The following is a 17,175-nucleotide window of genomic DNA, read 5'->3' on the forward strand; positions in this document are numbered from 1 at the left end:
TTTCTTCAGTTCCCCCAGCTTGAGAAATGCTGAGTGTGTTCTTCCTTTTTGGTTTTCTGACTCCAGATCTTTGCACATTTTGTTATAATATTTGACTTTGTCTACTTGAGCTGACCTTTGAAATTTTCTGTTCAGCTCTTGTTACCTCCTCATTTCTTCTATTTGCTTTAGTATCTCTATGCTGGAGAGCAAGTTTCAATGTCTTTTCTGACATCTATTTTGATCTTTTCCTTCTTCTTGTCTTCTAAGTGACTTTTTGTTTTCTTTATGTATGATGTTCTTGATGTCATCCCATAACTCTTCTGGTCTTCAGTCTTTAGTATTTAATGTATCAAATCTGTTCTTCAGATGATCTCTAAATTCAGGTGGGAAATATTCAAGGTCATATTTTGGCTCTCACTTGTTTTTATTTTCTTCAGCTTCAGTTTGAATTTGCATATGAGTAATTGATGTTCTGTTCCACAGTCTGCCCCTGGCCTTGTTTTGACTTATGATATGGAGCTTTTCCATCGGCTCTTTCCGCAGATGTAGTCAGTTTGACTTCTGTGTATTCCATCTGGTGAAATCCATGTATATCTAAAGACGGTATCTGAAATGAACAAATCATTGATTTTGCAGAATTCTATCATGTGATCTCCAGCATCATTTCTATCACTAAGGCCATATTTTCCAACTAATGATCCTTCCTCTTTGTTCCCCACCTTTGCATTCCAATCACTGGTAATGAGCAATACATCTTGATTGCATGTTTGATCAATTTCAGATTGAAGAAGTTGATAAAATTCTTCTATTTCATCCTTCACTGGCTTTAGTGGTTGGTGCTGTATATTTGAATAATAATAATAGTGGTATTAACTGGTCTTCCCGTTGTTGTTATGTGCTGTGGAGTTGTTTCCAACTCATAGCGACCCTGTACAGGGTTTCCAAAGCTGTAAATCTTTACAGGAGCAGAAAGCCTCATCTTTCTCCTGTGGAACAGCTGGTAGTTTCGAATTGCTGACCCTGAGGTTCACAGCCTAATTCATAACCACTACGCTACCAGAGCTCCTTGGTCTTCCCTATAGGCACATGGATATTATCCTATCAGACAGCGTTGTACCTCATGATTGATCTGGATATGTTCTTTTTGACCATGAATGCAACACCATTCTGCTTCAATTTGTCATTCCCTGCATAGTAAACCATGTAGTTGTCAGATTCAAAATGGCCAATACCAGTCCATTGCAGCTCACTAATGCCCAAAATATCAATGTTTATGTGTTCCATTTCATTTTTGACAATTTCCCTACTTTGCTATATTTTCTTGTTGGATGACTGAGGGGTAAGCTATCTAAACCTGGAGATGTAGTTCTATAAACAGACATTCTTGAATTTTGCATTGGCGCAACACAGTAGGCACTCGGTAAACAAGGGGCTGTTGCAGGTAACCTGGGGCCTCATCCCAGGCCTGTTTCTGTACCTGCGCTCCCTCCTCACACCACTGTCCCCTGCTCCCGCAGGTGGCGTGGACACCGCCGCCGTGGGCTCAGTGTTCGACGTGTCCAACGCCGATCGGCTGGGTTCATCCGAGGTAGAACAGGTGCAGCTCGTGGTGGATGGTGTGAAACTCATGGTGGAGATGGAAAAGAAGCTGGAGAAGGGCGGATCCATTGACGACATGATCCCCGCCCAGAAGTAGACGCCCCGCGCGCCCGCCGCCTACAGCTGGAGCCCCAGCGAATGGGAGGACCGCCTTTCAATAATTGCCCCGCCCGTTCCGCTGGGAACCTCAATTTACAGCCGTTCTGTCACCAGGGGCGTCGGGTTCCAACCCCAACCAAAAGGCTCCATCCTCTGGGCTCCGGCCAATGAAAAACCTCCCTTTTCTTTGGAGCTCCGCATACAACCAGGAGTTCTGACTAATGGGGAGCTCCCTTATCTACTTCTGGAGCTTGGGTTTTTTATCCTCCCAAAGTAATAATAAAATTAATGGTGGCCTTAACTTTGTGGTGCAATAGCTCTGGGGGTGGGTGGGGGGCGGTGAGGGGACGTTTGCAAGTGGCCGTTGTGTGACCTCTAAATGCTTCGCTTTCTCTAGACACGTACTGTTGTTAAGTGCTCTGGTCGGTTCCAACTCATTGTGACCCTGTACAGGGAGTTCGGGTGTGGCGCTGTGAGCTAATGCATCAATCCAGAGGGTTGCGAGTTTGGAACGAACTGCACAACGTGCCGATCTTAATGAAGCTGACATTGAAAACAGCAGAGATGGCCAATGCCTGGATTCAGCCAGACCTGAAACCAGCAGCCGAGATTTTTAAGTAACATAAACTAACAGTTTCCTTTTTGTGTAAGCAGTGTGGTGGTGGTAATCAAGTTGATTCCGACTCTTAGTGAGGCTATCTTTCTTTCTCCAACGGAGTGACTAGTAGATTTGAACATCTGACCTTGAGGTTAGCAGACCAACTCATAATCCACTATGCTACCCAGACTCTATACAAGCAGTGTAGTTGTTAAGTAATGTCAAGTCAGTTCCAACTCATAACAATCCTGTATAGGGTTTTCAAGTAGCGGCTGAGGAGTCTGGACCCCCGACTTTGCTGTTCAAACCAACCTTGAGGTCGAGAGCTTATTCTATGGTTTAGGCAATGTGGTGGTGGTGGTAATGTGCTGTGGAGTTGGTTCAGACTCATAGCGACTGTGCATAGGGTTTCCGAGGTTGTATATCTTACGGGAGCAGAAAGCCTTATCTTTCTCCCATGGAACTGCTGGGGATTAGTCATCAATATGCTACCAGAGCTCCTTGTAAGTAAGTAGTGTAGGATTTAATCCTAATACATCATTTCTCTTGTCAATTCTCCACCCACCCCACACAAAACATCCACAGTGAATTCACCTAACGTTCCCTGAAGATGAACGACCCCACCTCCAGGGTTTTGCCCAAGCTAGGTCAATGCCAGGTGAACTCCTACTCATCCTTCAGAGCCCCCACATGCCAGCATTTCTTCTAGAACCTCCCAAATACCCTCTTTTGGGCCCCAAAGGAATTGGGTTTCTTTCATGATTTTTCCAGAACCCACGTCCCCTTAGACAGGGGCTTCTCGGATCTCCATGTCCAGCACTGGGCTAGGCACAGAGCAGATACTGGTTAAGGACTATTTATTGAATAAATGTACTACTGGAGTAAGAAGTGGTTGAGAGTCCAGTGTAACATGGCAGGCGGGCAGGTGGGCAAGTGAGTGGACGAACAGGGGGCCCCTGACACAGGATCTGGGGGTCTTGTGGATGAGGCCCAGGTCTGTCTCACTTTCTTCCACAATCAGCCTCGACTCTCACCCCCCAACCCTTGCTCCCATTCTGCAGATGAGAAAATGGAGGCTCAGAAAGGAGAAAATATCACTGGCCCAAAGTCACACACCTCCTCTTCATCTCCCTTGCAGGTGAGGGCAGGGAAGGAACACCCTGGGTTCAGCACAGGGGGGGACTGTCCTAAGTTTATTGGGCAACAGGCTGCAGGTGAGTGGGCTGACGGGAGGAAGGTGGGGTATAATAACTTAAAAACCCAGAAGCAACTGCAGCTGCTCCTCAGGACATCTCTGCAGGGGTAGGGGTAGGGGTAGGGGTAGGGGGTATTTACAAGGATTTGTACAAAGTGCCCTGCGCCAGCCTGGGACAGGAATGGGGTTCGAGCATAGGGGGAGGGACAATGGGAAGGAATCTGCCTCTGAACCTCACTTCCAGCCCCCCAATTCTCCAGTCTTTAGCTTCAGTGGTTTGCCCTGCCCCAGGCCAGTATCTCCAGCTGTTGTGAGGAATGGAAGTGTGTGCCCAGAGTCCCTTACTGCTCCTGAGCTGTCCCCCAAAGTCTCCTCAGGTGCCCCATGTCAGGGAAAGGGGGTCCAGGCTGGCTGGAGGCGCTAGGAAAGTGCCAGCTGCCCCCTAACCCCTAAGGCCCCCGCCTTCTCCTGTGCCAAGTGACCCCCAGAGAACAGCAGAGGGAACAATCTCCGCCACCAAATCTCATTCAGGGAAACTGAGGTGAAGACAAAGGGATAGCCCCTTCCCTACCCCTCTCCCCACCTTGGAGAAGCCAGGGAGGGCACGAGAGAGGATGAGGAAAGGGCCCAGGGCCAGGACATCTCAGAGCTCGAGGTCGTTGGAGATGCGGGTGACGAGGGTGCGGAAGGCCAGGGCAGTGCCCGCCACACGGCGGAAGAGAACACCCCGCAGGCCCGGCCGCGGCAGCTGGCAGACCTCCACTTCGAAGTGGGACAGGGGCTCGGGCCCGCCCGCACCCCCGTGCAGGCAGGCCAGCAGGAACGGCTGTGGCTGGCGGCAGCGGCAGCGGGCAGCCGCTGTGGCCTGGCGCAGGGCCGCCATCAGGGCCTCAGGAGGACGAGAGCTGGTCAGCTTCACACTCCAGGGGAATCGGAGCAGCCGGGGGGCGGTTTCCGCTTGATCCCAAGGTAGATGGCAACTGGGGTGGGAAGAGATGCAAAGTCAGGGCTGGGTGATGAGAGGGGGCAGTTCTTCGCATGCTGGGACAGGTACCTAGCTATCCCCTCAGGGTTTATTATCCCCTTTGCCCTCAGTGACAGTGTTTCAGCAGGACAAACAGCTGCCCAGCAAGAGACTACATTTCCCAGCTTCCCCAGCAGCCAGGCATGGCTTTGTCTCTGAATTTCTAAGTAGAAATGAAAGCAGCTCAGGTAGCATAGTGGTTGCAAACCGCAAGGTCAGCAGTTCGAAACTACCAGCTGTTCTGCGGGACAAAGAAGAGGCTTTCTGCTCCCGAACAGATTTGACGGCCTTGGAAATCCCGTACAGGGTCACTATGAGTCGGAACCGACTCCACAGCACATAACAACAACAACAAGTAGAAATGAAGTGTACGCTGTCCACATCATCTCCTTAAAAAGGAAGCTGCGGGCTCTGGACTCTGAGCTAGAATCCACCCACTGTCAAGATAGCTGCAGGGTTCAGGGATGGAGAAGGAGGCAGAAGAACCTTACAGATCCCAATGACTACAGGGAATAGGCCTGGACACACGGTTTGTGTGAGCAAGAAATTCCATCAAGTCTGTCCCTGACTCAAAGCAACCCCACGCACAATGGAAACAAAACACTACAGACTTGCACCAGCCCCTAATTGGTTGCAGATTGGACTACGCTGTGATGCTGTGGGTTCTCTTGCGGCTTATTTTTGGAAGTAATCACCAGACCTTTCTTCCAAGTCCATTTTAAGTCTAGAAACTCTACTGAAACCTGTTCAGCATCTTAACAGCATTCAAGAGTCCACTGATGGCCAAGTAGTGGCTGTGCCCTGATGTAACCTGGCCCAGAATGGAATCTAGGTTCGTGGAAACAAGAATTCTACTACTGAACCACCACTGCCTTAAACCACTTATGCTTGGGGGCTTCTTTGTTATAGCAGCTCCACGCTTATTTCCTAATGAATACATACTTCTGGGAAGAGCCATCACTTCTTCCTTGTAAGACCAAACCTGGTTAATGGAGGCCAGGGCTCATCATTAGAAGCAGTTGTCATTGTTATTTAAAGGCAGTCAAGTCAGTTCCGACTCACAGCGACTCTGTGTATAGAGTCTCCAGGGAGTGGCTGGTGAGATTAAACCACCCACCCTGCCGTCCAGTGTTTATATGCTACACCAGGTCTCCAGAAGCAATAGTGTCCCTCAGGTCTCTGAGGACTCTTGCTTTCTTTTCTTAAAACAACACGATTACTATGACCATTTGATAGTGGATATTTATAATCATTAGTCAAAGTCACCTCTCTCATTTTGCTTTTCCTTCAAAACAGGTTAAGTAGTGGACACTGGACAGTATGTATTATGGGGGATGGGGAACAGCTTCAAAAAGTTCATAGAAAAATTCCTTTGTCTTTCCATTCCATTTTTCCATGAACTTTTTGAAAAGAGACCCCCTTGAACTGGGAGCCCTGGTGGCTCAGTGGGTTCAGCTGCTGACTGGTTCAAACACACCAGACACTGAGAGACAGAAAGATGTGCTAATCTGCCTCCATAAAGAAAACAGCCAAGAAAGCCCTATTTGGCAGTTAGACACTGTCCTATAGGGTAACTGAGTTGGAGTCGACTCAACAACAGTGATTTTCCCCCCAAAAAAAACCTACAACCAAAATTCACAAAAACTTCATAGCCCATAAGGCATTTTATGGGCATCTGAGGATTTTTTTTTTTTTTTTTTTACAAGATATAAAAAGCTGTTATTTCATTTTCATGAAATCAATGTTGCCATGGAGGGAGAGTAGGTCAAGCACTGGGTTGCTAACCGAAAGGTTGGTAGTTCAAACCCACCTGCTGCTCTGCAGAAAAAAGGTAAGATTTATAGGCTCGGAAACCCTAGGGAACCGTTCGACTCTGCCCTCTGAGTTGACAGTAGTGGGCTTGGTTTTGTAACTAAATAATGGGATGTGTGTTTGCCTGGTAGGTTTCTACCAGTTAGGAGAAGAACGCTTAACAACTGAGCCACTAGGGCTCCCATACAAAGGGGTCTCAAATCTTAGACTCAGACTGGATACCACCACTCTCACATCCTGCTCCACCCTGGCTTCCACACAGGACCGGGAAGGCTTCAAAGGTTCATGGAAAATTGGAATAAAAAGATAATGCAACTTTCCCACGAACTTTTAAGTCCCTTCATATTTGATTTGAACACAGCAACCACACCAAGAGGGCCGCATTCTTGAAGACAGGATGCCATCAAAAGAGATGTTGTGCAAGGAACGTTGAACCCGAGCTACGTTATCTGTTTGGGCCTTCGTCTGACAGAATCTGAAATCTCCGCAAGAATCTGAAATCCCTTTGTGCCCCAAGGAATGCCTTGGTGAAGTCTGGGAATCAAGGCTTTAATGGGTTAATGCCCCTGACCAAAATGAGAAATGAAGAGGAAGAGAGACGTTAACGAAGGACAAGAGCTAGGTAGTGATGATTTCAATTCCCCGAGAACCATTTGTGGCTGTGAAGAGCCACCAAGTTGGTTCTGACTCATAGCAACCCTGTATAGGGCTTCCAAGAGGCAGCTGGGGGGTTTGAACTGCTGACCTTGTGGTTCGCAGTCCAGTGCTGATCCTACAGAGCCACACCAAGAAGAGTCTAGTTGTTGAAAGTCACACATGGGAATGGTAAGTATTTCTATCTTTAAATTTGCTGCAGGAGGCATTTTTGATTATCACAATGTCTTGGAATGGGAACACTATTGGCATTTATTAGGTGGGCGTTAGGGATGAGAACAGCTCTATAATATGAGGTGGCCCTGCCCTACAAGGAACTGTCCCCGTTAAAGTGCCGAGAGTCTTGAGAAGCATGCAGATTCATCTGGCTATAAGTAGAGCTGACTGCCCCCTCCACTTATAAGGGCGAGCACATAACCCAGTTTTAGCCAGTGACAACATTCCACCTCTATGATCATTGTGATTGGTCCAAGGATGAGCATATAACCCACTTCTGACCAATCCGTACTCTATTCCTCTGGCCACAAGGATTGGGTTTTGAGAGAAACATGTGACCTATTCCCAGCCAATGAAAATCAGTCCCAGAACTCTGTTATAACTATAGGGCAGGCTGGTAGAATGTCAACAGAGAACTGGGTTCTGCAAACTCTAGTGCTGTCTGTTTTTGTCAATAAAGTTTTATTGCAACATGTTGTGCCTATTGCTTTTTTTGTTATTTTTGGGTCTATGGCTACTTTTGAGGAGCCCTGATAGTTAAGTGCTTAACTGCTAACTGATACGGTGGTGATTCAAATCTACCAGCTGCCCCTGGGAGAAAGATGCAACAGTCTGATTCCATAAAGTTTGTTGTTGTTGTTAAGTGTCGATGAGTCGGTTCTAACTCATAGCGACCCCATATAGGGTTTCCACGGAGCGGCTGGTGAGTTTGAACCACCAACCTTGCAGTTCAAACCGTTGCGTGCTTGTCCTACAGCACCATACGAGGGACCAATTCTTTCTGTCCTATAGGGTCAGCTGGAAGCAACTCGACAGTGGGTTTTTGGTTTGTTGCTTTTGCGACAATGGCAGAACTCAGTGGTTGCTATCCGGCCCTGCATAAGGCTGTCTCCTGGCCCAGAGCTGCTGGCCACCATTTGCCAATGCTGATGAGAGAAAAGAGGTGGATTGTAGTAGAAAGCAGAGGAGCGACTTGGAAGCTGGATCTGTAGATGAGTTAGTTGGCAATGAAATTAAGAGGGTCAAAGGGAGGTGGTCTGAGGTAGGGTGGAAATAGAGGAAATCGAGGCAGTGAGTAAAAGGAACAGGGGCCTGCAGCGTTATTTAGGAAGCTGGCAATGGAGGATAAGACTCAGGTACCATCTAAGGGCTGAGGCAGGTGAAAGGGCTACTTTGTCAGCCAGGGGCAGGTATGTGCACTCACCTTGTGACCTCAGGTCCCCCGATTCTCTCAGGTTCGTCTGCGACCCTAAGGGATGGAGGAGGGAACAGTGTCTATTCTGGGCACAGGAGAGACCCCCTTCCCAAATCCAGTGTCCCTGGAACTCCGGCCAGTCTGTGTAAGCCCTGCTTCCTCCTAGCTGGCTGGAGCTGGGCTGGGGAAGGCTTGGAGTCAGGACGTCACCCCTTCTCCATCTCCAGAAGGGGAGCCATACTGAAATGGTTAGTGGAGGTCACAGGAAAGATACTGGAAAACGTCAGAGTCGAAAGAGAGGGGGTGGGCAGAGACACACACTACATATAGAAGGGGTGACAGAGAAACACACACACACATACACACACACACACACACACACAACCACCCCCTCCCTTCAGGGTTCTGTTCAAATATCCCCTCATCAGTGAGGCCTGCCCACATTTAAAACCATGACCCTCCCTTCCTGCTGTATTCCTCTTCTCAGTGCTTGTCACTCACTACCAGACAGGCTACACGTTTTACTTTTCACTCTAAGGAGTCCTGGTGACGCAGTGGGTACGTTCTCAGCTGCTAACCCAAAGGTCATGGTACAAGGATGTGGTGGCAGTCTGCTCCTATAGCCATTTATAGCTCAGAAACGTTATGGGGTGAGTTCTACTCTATGGGGGTTAGATGGGTTTGTTTTTTATTCTTCTACTGCCTAGGATTTCCAGTAAAACGCTGGCTCCGCCAGAGCAGGACATTTATACTTTTTTTAAAATTCTCTATTCCAGGATCAAGGAGCTCTGGTAGTGTAATGGTTATGAAACGGGCTGCGAACCGTAAGGTCAGCAGTTCGAAACTACCAGCTGCTCCGTGGGAGAAAGATGAGGCTTTCTGTTCCCATAAAGATTTACAGCCTCGGAAACACTGTACAGGGTCGCTATGAGTCGGAATCGACTTCACGGCACTTAACAACAACAACAAAAACAATTTGCTCAATGAGTGAGTGAGGGATCAAATGGACCCCACCCCACTCACAACCACAAAGCCCAACCCCTGCACGCTCAAGCCAGCCACACAGACAGGGAGGTCAAGGGAGGGGGGGTGGGGGGACTTACTGATCTTGGATCCCTGGGGCAGAGAGGCGCCCGAAACGCAGCGGTTAGAGTTCTGCCGTTTAGAGGGATCGAGGGTAACCCTGTAGTTCAACGAGGGCGGTGAGGGGGTCAGGGGAGGAGGAGGAGGAGGAGATGGTGGGCAACAGAAGGCAGAGCAGAGTAGAAGACAGGTTAGCGCCCCCCGTAGATCCCACCAGCTCTGCCCCCACCCCTCCACCTCGCAGGGCTCACCTTCGGGTCAGTTTGGAGGTCAGCTTGGTAAAGAGGTTGGTGGTGGGGCGAGGCCGCCCAGCGGGCAGGGGTGCGGCCTCATGGGCCAGTGTGGGTGAGGCAGGGGGTCCATTCTGTATGCCCCCACCTCCTCCACCCCCTGCCCGTCGGTCCCGGACCTGGCCGCCGTGGAAGGTGCTACGGATGGTAGAGCCGCGAGCCAGGCGGCTCCGCTCCCCTGATGGAGGAGCCAGGCTGTGACTGGAGGGGGAGGCAGGGGGCACCCGTGGGGTGCCCGAGCTGTGGGCAGAGAGGGACAAGTCAGGTCATGGTCCCGGAGGCAGACCAGGGCCCCAATCCTTGATTCCGGTCCCGTGACCAGAAGCCTCAAGCAGCCTGTGCGCCGAGACAGGGTTACCATATATTGTGGTGTAGGCTGTGTTCTCAACAACCCAGGCACATTCTCCTGACTTGTCCTCCCTACCCAGTCTCCCTTCCTTTAAACTGTCCCTTCTTCACATTCTCCCACTCCAAATTAACCCCCATCCCAACTCTCGCCTCTGCAAACTCAGCAATTCAGTAAGATGTTGATAAATCTGTGGCTGAATCCCTTGAGACTCATCATCCAAACGTCTGAAACCAAATCAACTTGGCAAACATTTTGCTATCCAAACTCTCACTATCCAAAATCCGGAAAGGAATAGATTTGAACAAATGGGGTCCCTGCATTTGCGATGACAATTTTTCAATGGATGGAAACAAAAAGTTAAAGTCCCTCTCTGTAACTCTTTCAATATGCTCTGTGGGCAGTGGTCTCCCAGGACCTTCCTCCAGCTCCTCTGGCCCTCCCAGGCATGACACGAAGGACCACCAATTTCATCTTTTCAGAGACCCCAACGCCAATCTGAATCTCAGAGACAGAACCCGGACTGCGGCATGGGCCGCGACATCTCCCCAAGAATCCACCATTCCTGTTTCATGCTTAGAACACAATGAGCCATCCAGAGCCTGAGCCTCTTCTGTGGTCATGTGACTGCCCTTTGGCCAATGGGATCTGAGTGAAAGCGTTGTACCTTTGTGGGTCTTTTTTTTTTTTTTTAAATGCTGTTTACCCTCCACTTTCTTCCCACCCATTTGGCTGCTTGAGAAATGGTGGCCATAGGTTCAGTGGCCTCCGATTCAGAGTTAGACTGTCACGTCACAGAGGAGTAAAACGCCATCTTATTTTGGGGCCTCTTTGTTACAGCACCTGAGTATCCAACTGATGTACTATCTCTTGACCAGAACTTTAAGGCCAAGTAGCATCCTGGTGATGAAAGTTTCTAGAATCAGTCTGGAATCTTTGCGGCCTCAGACAAGTTATGTAACCTCTCTCTGCTTCATTAGCACAGTTGTGAAATGGAGACGATACCAGGATCTATGCCTGAGAGATGCGATCAGCATTAACCCAGCACAAAGGCCTGCCACATGGTTTGCTCCGTGATAAATGTTAGCTCCTGCTATTTTCACTCGGCAATCACCGTGAGCTAGACTTGGTGTCAGGGGTGTGATATGCCAGATCCTCACCTGGAACAGGGCATGCCTCTCTGTGCCTCGAGAGCACATTAGCCCCATTTTACAGAGGAACACATGGAAGCTCGGAGACGTGCCCAGCATCATCCTGGCTAGCAGCGGGCTACATCTGAACTCAGAACTGGCTGTAGAATTCCTACTCTCCACCAGCTTCCCTGCCCCTAAAGGGCCAGAAATAACACCTGCCCCCAGTTATCCAGGGCACCCTAGGGCGCATCTCTGTGTTGACCAGTGTGAGTTGGTTTCCCTCAAAGCCAGCTGATAGGAACTGAACACATCCAGGCCAACAAGTTGGAAAAACAGCCCATCAGATGACGCCAAAGCTGTGACATTCTGAGGCTTCTTTTGCTAAAACTCTAAAAATGGATCATTCAAAAAAAAAAAAGAAAAGACAAAAATCCATTTGGGTTCCCAAGGCTCGTAGGCGGAGAACAGGGCAAACTGCTTTCCTGGTGCTGATGAGTAATTAATTAAGTGGTGAGGATTTTCGAGGGAAAGTTGAGGAGATGGGGAAGCGTGGGAAATGGGGCCAAAGGAAGAACAGACCACTCTCCAGCCCCCAGGGCACCACCTGACATGTACCATCTCCCATCAAGGGAGAGGGCAGCTCGGCTCACCCCACATCTCTGTACCATCATCCATCCTTCTCCATACCTGTTTTCTTTGCCATTTGGCAACAGGGAGGGGCGCTCAGCTCCCGGGCGTTCTGTACAAACATAGGTGTTTCTTCGGGTCATCATGCTGGGAGGGAGGTTGTTCTGTTGGGAGGTGTGGTTAGGAGAGGCGTGAGAATGGGGAAGGAGCACCCTCAAGGATCCCCCACTCCCACCCTCTCTGCACTTCCTCATTAGGAATGAGTCAGGGACCCGTGTGGGTACTGAGAGGAAGGAGGAGCTGGTTGGATGGAGGGGGAGGGGGGAGGCAAAAGAGCTAAGAGTCATGGGAAATCTTAGAGCTTAAGAGGAAAGGGGAATGTAGAAGGTAAAGTCAAAAAGGGTTTCCAGGAGGCAATCTTGTTACCTCTCCTCTCTCTGTTCTAGCCCGTCTGGATACTGTGCAGCCACACCACACCACAAAGTGTGTCCTCCTTCACGCACTTTGCCTCCCTGCCTTCTTAGCCTTTGCACAGGTTGTCATATCTATTTAGCACACTCCTCCGCCCTTTTCCCCCATTCCTGCATACTTATCTTTCATGTGTCAGTTCATATTATAACCATCACCCCCGGCCCCAAGCTAAGTCAGGTGCCTCCTCTGAAGCTTGATCATTTCGGATTGTCAATGTCTGCACATCTACCCCTTCGTGGGGCTTGCACTTTGCAGAAAGTATGGAAATTACGCCTTCTCACAGGAATATTCCCTCCTTCCCAGTCTCTGGCAACTTGTTTAAGGTTGATATTATCCCCTCCTGAATATTCCCTCTTTCCTAGTCTCTGGCAGCTTGTTTAAGACTGGTATCATCCCCTCCTGAAATGTTGAAAGGGAGTCCACCAGTCAATCCAGCTAGACTAGGCATTTTCCTTATGGAAGGGTTTTCAATTATGGACTCAAATTCCTATAAATATGAATCTAACATTTTTCAGCTTTTCTATTTCTTCTTGTGTCAGTAACCTGTGTTTTTACAATTGTCCTAGCCACCTAAAGTTGTCTTATTTATTTCTATTAAGTAGTTCCTGGTAGCACATTGAATTATGAGTTGGGTCAGCTGGGTCAGCTAGATCAGCAGTTTGAATCTGTGGGATTCAAGCCAGCCGCTCTGTGGGAGAAAGATGAGGCTTTCTGCTCCCATAAAGATTTACAGTCTTGGAAACGCTACATAAGGTTGCTATGAGTCAGAACTGGCTTTGTGGCACATAACCACCACCACCAATGTCTTCTTGGAGTCCTGGTGCGGTGCTGTAGGATAAGCACTGTACTGCTAACCAAAAGATCGGCAGTTGAAACCCATCAGCCACTCGTCAGAAACCCTATACAGGGTCATTATGAGTTGGAACTGACTTGTCAGCACTTTAACAGTAATAAATGTCTTAAGGAGCTGTGGTGATGCTGTGGATTAAGCACTGGGCTGCTAACCACAAGGTGGGTGGTTCACACTCACCAGGTGCTTCACTGGAGAAGGATGAGGCTGTCTGCTCCGATAAAGGTTTAGTTTCAGAAACCCTACACATAACGTCACTATGAATCAAAATGGACTCAAGGGCAGTGGAAATGTGTTCTTATCCTTTTATGACGAATTGAATGTTCCCTCTTTCATTTCTGATATTGGTCATTTGTGTCTGCTATCTTGTTTTCTTCATTAGTCTTGCCAAGGGTCTACTGATTTTATTACTCTCTTTGGCTTTGCTGATTTGCTCTAGAGTATATATGCTTTCTTCTTCATTGATTTCTACTACTTATTTTCTTCCTTCTACTTTCTTTGCTGTTAATTTGCTGTTCATTCCTTCTTAAGATGTGGGTTCATTGTAACAAGAACAATAGCTCCCATTCACTGAATGGTTACTCTACTGGACGCCTGTAAAACACTTCATGTACAAGATCTTGTAAGAGCCTCAGAATGAGCCATGTTCTTTGATGAACTCATCTCACAGGGGGGAGGAGACTGATGTTCTGAAAGGCGAAGTCACTTGTCCAATGAGATTCAAGCTCACGTCTGTGTGACTTCAGAGTCCAGACCCTCTTCTGACCTGCCTCCACCCTTGGATCCCCCTGCGGAGGAGAATTTGGCTCCCTCAACCCATACTGTAGCATTCTAGGGGCCCACAGAAGTGTAAAGGGAAATGCCGTAGTCCCAGACTCCTTTGCAGCTCAAGCTCTGGATAGGAATTAGGTTCCACCAACCTGTGCGCTCACTAATAAGATCTGGAAGTTGGAAAATGGTGTGGCAACCACCTTCCTGCCCACTTTGCTTCTTCTGTACAAGCAAAGGGACGAGACAGGAGGTTTTTCTTCAGCACTCTCCAGTGGCCACACTCCGGCCCTCTGTGTTGGAGAAGACATGTGGGCCTTGGACATCAGCCACAACCACCTGTTCTTGAAGTCAATGGGGGCAGGTGAGGCACGTGGCCTCAGTGGATGCAGCTCCCTTAGTGGGTCAGATCTTCTGTGTTGTCAACTCGCCTCGACTGATGGTGATTCCCTGTGTGTCAGAGTAGAACTGGGCTCCACAGGGCTTTCAATGGCTGCCTCGTCAGGTGTAGGTTGCCAGCCCTTTCTTCTGGGATACCTCTGCATAGACTTGAACCTCCAATCTTTTAGCAGCTGAGGGTGTTAACCGTTCACATTACCAGGCACTCCTGTTAATCTTGTGGGGTCCAACCTTGCCCATTCCTTCAGTTCTTCTGGTGGTTTAAGTACGGAATTTCCCCATAAGTCGTCAGTCTTTGGTGTTAAAAGCGATTACAGTACTTTCTGTTTATGACACTGAACGCTAAAATATATGTCAGCATCAAGCACGGAGCCCCAGAGAACACTCAATAAATTAATGTGTTAGGTAAGTGAATGAAGGGATAAAACAAGGAGTAGATGGCGTCTGCAGACAAACCTCCCCGTAGGCCCCGCCCACTCACAGGGGTGCTCGTGTTATCCTTCCGCCGTTCGGGGATCTCAGCCTTATTGGGGTTGTGGGCGCTGCTGACCATGGGGCTGGATGGGGGTAAACCTCGACTCCCGCCACCCGTGGTGCTGCAGCTCGCCTTCCGACTCGGCAGGCGCTCCTCCTTCAGCTCTGTCTCCCCGGTACTAGTCGGGCTGCGCTTGGGGTGCAGGGGCGTGGGGGACGGGCCACCTGGCGGAGGGGAGAGGAAATGGTGAGAGCCCTAGTCATCTAGAGCACCCAGCACCCACTCCGAGGTAGCAGTCTTTCTCCCTGGAAGCACGTCACAGAAACCCCCAGGCTTATTTAACATAGAGCATGAGCTGGGTTGCTAACCACACGGGCAACAGTAAGAATCTATCAGTGGTTCAGAGGAAGAAAGAGGAGGCCTTCTGCTCCCGTGAAGATTTACAGTCTGGAAACCCTCTATAGGGTTTCTATGAGTCAAAACGACTCAGTGGCACACCACCACCACCAGCTGGTCACTGGAGTCCTAGTATGGTGCTGTAAGATAAGCACTGGACTGAGTGATGAAAGGTCAGTGATTCAAACCCACCAGCCTCTCCTCAGAAACCCTAAACAGGGTTGCTATGAGTTGGAATCAACTCCAAGACCCTTTAACAGTGGGTGGCATCACTAGAGCTGGTGTCACGCAGTAACTTATGGAGTTAAAGCCCCCTGGGTGGGCATGGCTGGAAGCTGAACCAACACCCCCCAGGGTGGATCAGCCCAACCCTGCCCTAGCTGGGTCCTGGCTCCCCTCGGCCCTTTCTCCCATTGGTCAAGGCAGAGATCTTTCCTCTCTGACCAATGATGGGCCACCCATACACTGAAAGCCACAGACTCTAGCGTTATTTTGACTCCACCCCCTGACCCCGTCAGGGTTGGCAATTTGCAGGCTTCCCCCCACACCCCCAGTGATGGCATCGTAAGTCCTGAGTAGGCGTGGATAATGAGCAGTATGCTGTTGCTAGTTGTCAATAACTGGATTCTGACTCCTCGCCACCTCACATGTACAGAGAGAACTGCTCCAGCAGGTTTCCAAGGCTGTGACCTTTAAGAAGCAGGTCATCAGGCCTGTCCTCAGATGTGCCTCTGGGTGGATTCAATCTTTCAGATAGCAGTCAAGTGCTTAACTGTTCACATCACTCAGGGATCCTAGCAGCTACTCTGAGGGATCCTTGAAACCCTAGGAGATAATTTCTACGTAGGACATCCTGACAATATTTGTCAAAATTATAAGTACATATATAAGCCCCGCCCTCCCACCCCCCCAAAAAACAGTTGCTATGGAGTCAATTCCAACTCATAGCCACCCTACATGTGTCAGAGTAGAACTGTGCTCCATAGCAGTTTCAATGACTGAGCTATTTCTGTAGCAGATTGCCAAGACTTTCTTCCAAGGCACCTGTGGCTGAACTTGAATCTCCTCCAACTTTTTGGTGAGCAGTTGAGTGCACTTAAATTTCCATTGCCCAGGCTCTCCAAGCCCGCAGATGGTGTTATTTTATTAGGTGTGGTTGTAGATTGAGCCAGAGACTCCATGTCTGGGAACTGCACACACAAAAAATGACATCACCTATAAGCCTGCAACACTTTAAGATCAAAAGGTTGTGAAGAGTCTGAATGCCCCTTATGAGGGGGTCTGTCTAAAGAAATCAGGGTGTTTCTGCACAACAGATGATTATGCAGCTATTAAAAAAAAAGAACAAGGAAATTATTGATGGATTGATACAAAGAGATCTTCAAGACACTATATAAAGAAGAAATGGCAAGGGACAGGGTCTCCAATAGGGTGCGTGGTGACTGCAGAGGATAAACACTGGACTGCTAACCCCAAAATCAGCAGTTCGAGCCAACCAGCCACTCTGCAGGAGAAAGATAAGGTTTTTCTGCTCCTGCAAAGATTTAAAAAGCCTGAGAAACCCTATGTAAGGTCTCCATTGAGTCGAAACCAACTTGACGGCACTGAACAACAATAAGTGGGTCTCTGGGGGGCGGTCATTTGTACACAACAGGGGAAAATTAAGAGGCTTTCTGTTCCCGTAAAGATTTACAACCTCGGAAACCCTGTACAGGGTCGCTATGGGATGGAAACAACTCCACGGCACATCACCACCACCACCAGAAATCTATTTCGCTATTGTTGTTGTTAGGTGCCACCAAGTTGGTACCGACCCATAGCGACCCTATGCACAGCAGAATGAAACACTGCCCAATCCTAAGCCAACCTCACTACTGTTGCCACGCTTGAGTCCGTTGATGCTGCCACTTGGCCAATCCATCTTGTTGGGGGTCTCCCCCTCTGTCTCTGACCCTCCACCTTA

At 48.9% G+C, this 17,175-nt stretch overlaps 2 protein-coding genes across 3 annotated transcripts in view; one reads left to right on the forward strand and one right to left on the reverse strand.

Moving 5' to 3' along the window:
- Nucleotides 1–1,678, forward strand: part of CKM (creatine kinase, muscle) — an 11,094-nt gene extending 9,416 nt beyond the window's left edge. The window contains exon 7 of the mRNA XM_006871340.1: nt 1,500–1,678. Coding sequence (XP_006871402.1) covers nt 1,500–1,678 — 179 coding nt within the window. The remainder of the gene's footprint in view (nt 1–1,499) is intronic.
- A 1,123-nt stretch (nt 1,679–2,801) lies between these two features.
- Nucleotides 2,802–17,175, reverse strand: part of MARK4 (MAP/microtubule affinity-regulating kinase 4) — a 43,593-nt gene continuing 29,219 nt past the window's right edge. The window contains exons 13-18 of one of the 2 annotated variants that reach the window (XM_006871342.1): nt 14,823–15,040; nt 11,914–12,017; nt 9,709–9,987; nt 9,478–9,557; nt 8,384–8,428; nt 2,802–4,453 (exon numbers count right to left, since the gene is read on the reverse strand). In XM_006871342.1, the coding sequence (XP_006871404.1) occupies nt 4,389–4,453; nt 8,384–8,428; nt 9,478–9,557; nt 9,709–9,987; nt 11,914–12,017; nt 14,823–15,040 (791 nt within the window). In that variant the 3' untranslated portion in view covers nt 2,802–4,388. The remainder of the gene's footprint in view (nt 4,454–8,383; nt 8,429–9,477; nt 9,558–9,708; nt 9,988–11,913; nt 12,018–14,822; nt 15,041–17,175) is intronic. The other variant, XM_006871341.1, reaches the window with a different exon arrangement.

This window comes from Chrysochloris asiatica, unplaced genomic scaffold (genome assembly GCF_000296735.1).
Source record: "Chrysochloris asiatica unplaced genomic scaffold, ChrAsi1.0 scaffold00168, whole genome shotgun sequence".
In the NCBI taxonomy this organism is placed as follows: domain Eukaryota; kingdom Metazoa; phylum Chordata; class Mammalia; order Afrosoricida; family Chrysochloridae; genus Chrysochloris; species Chrysochloris asiatica.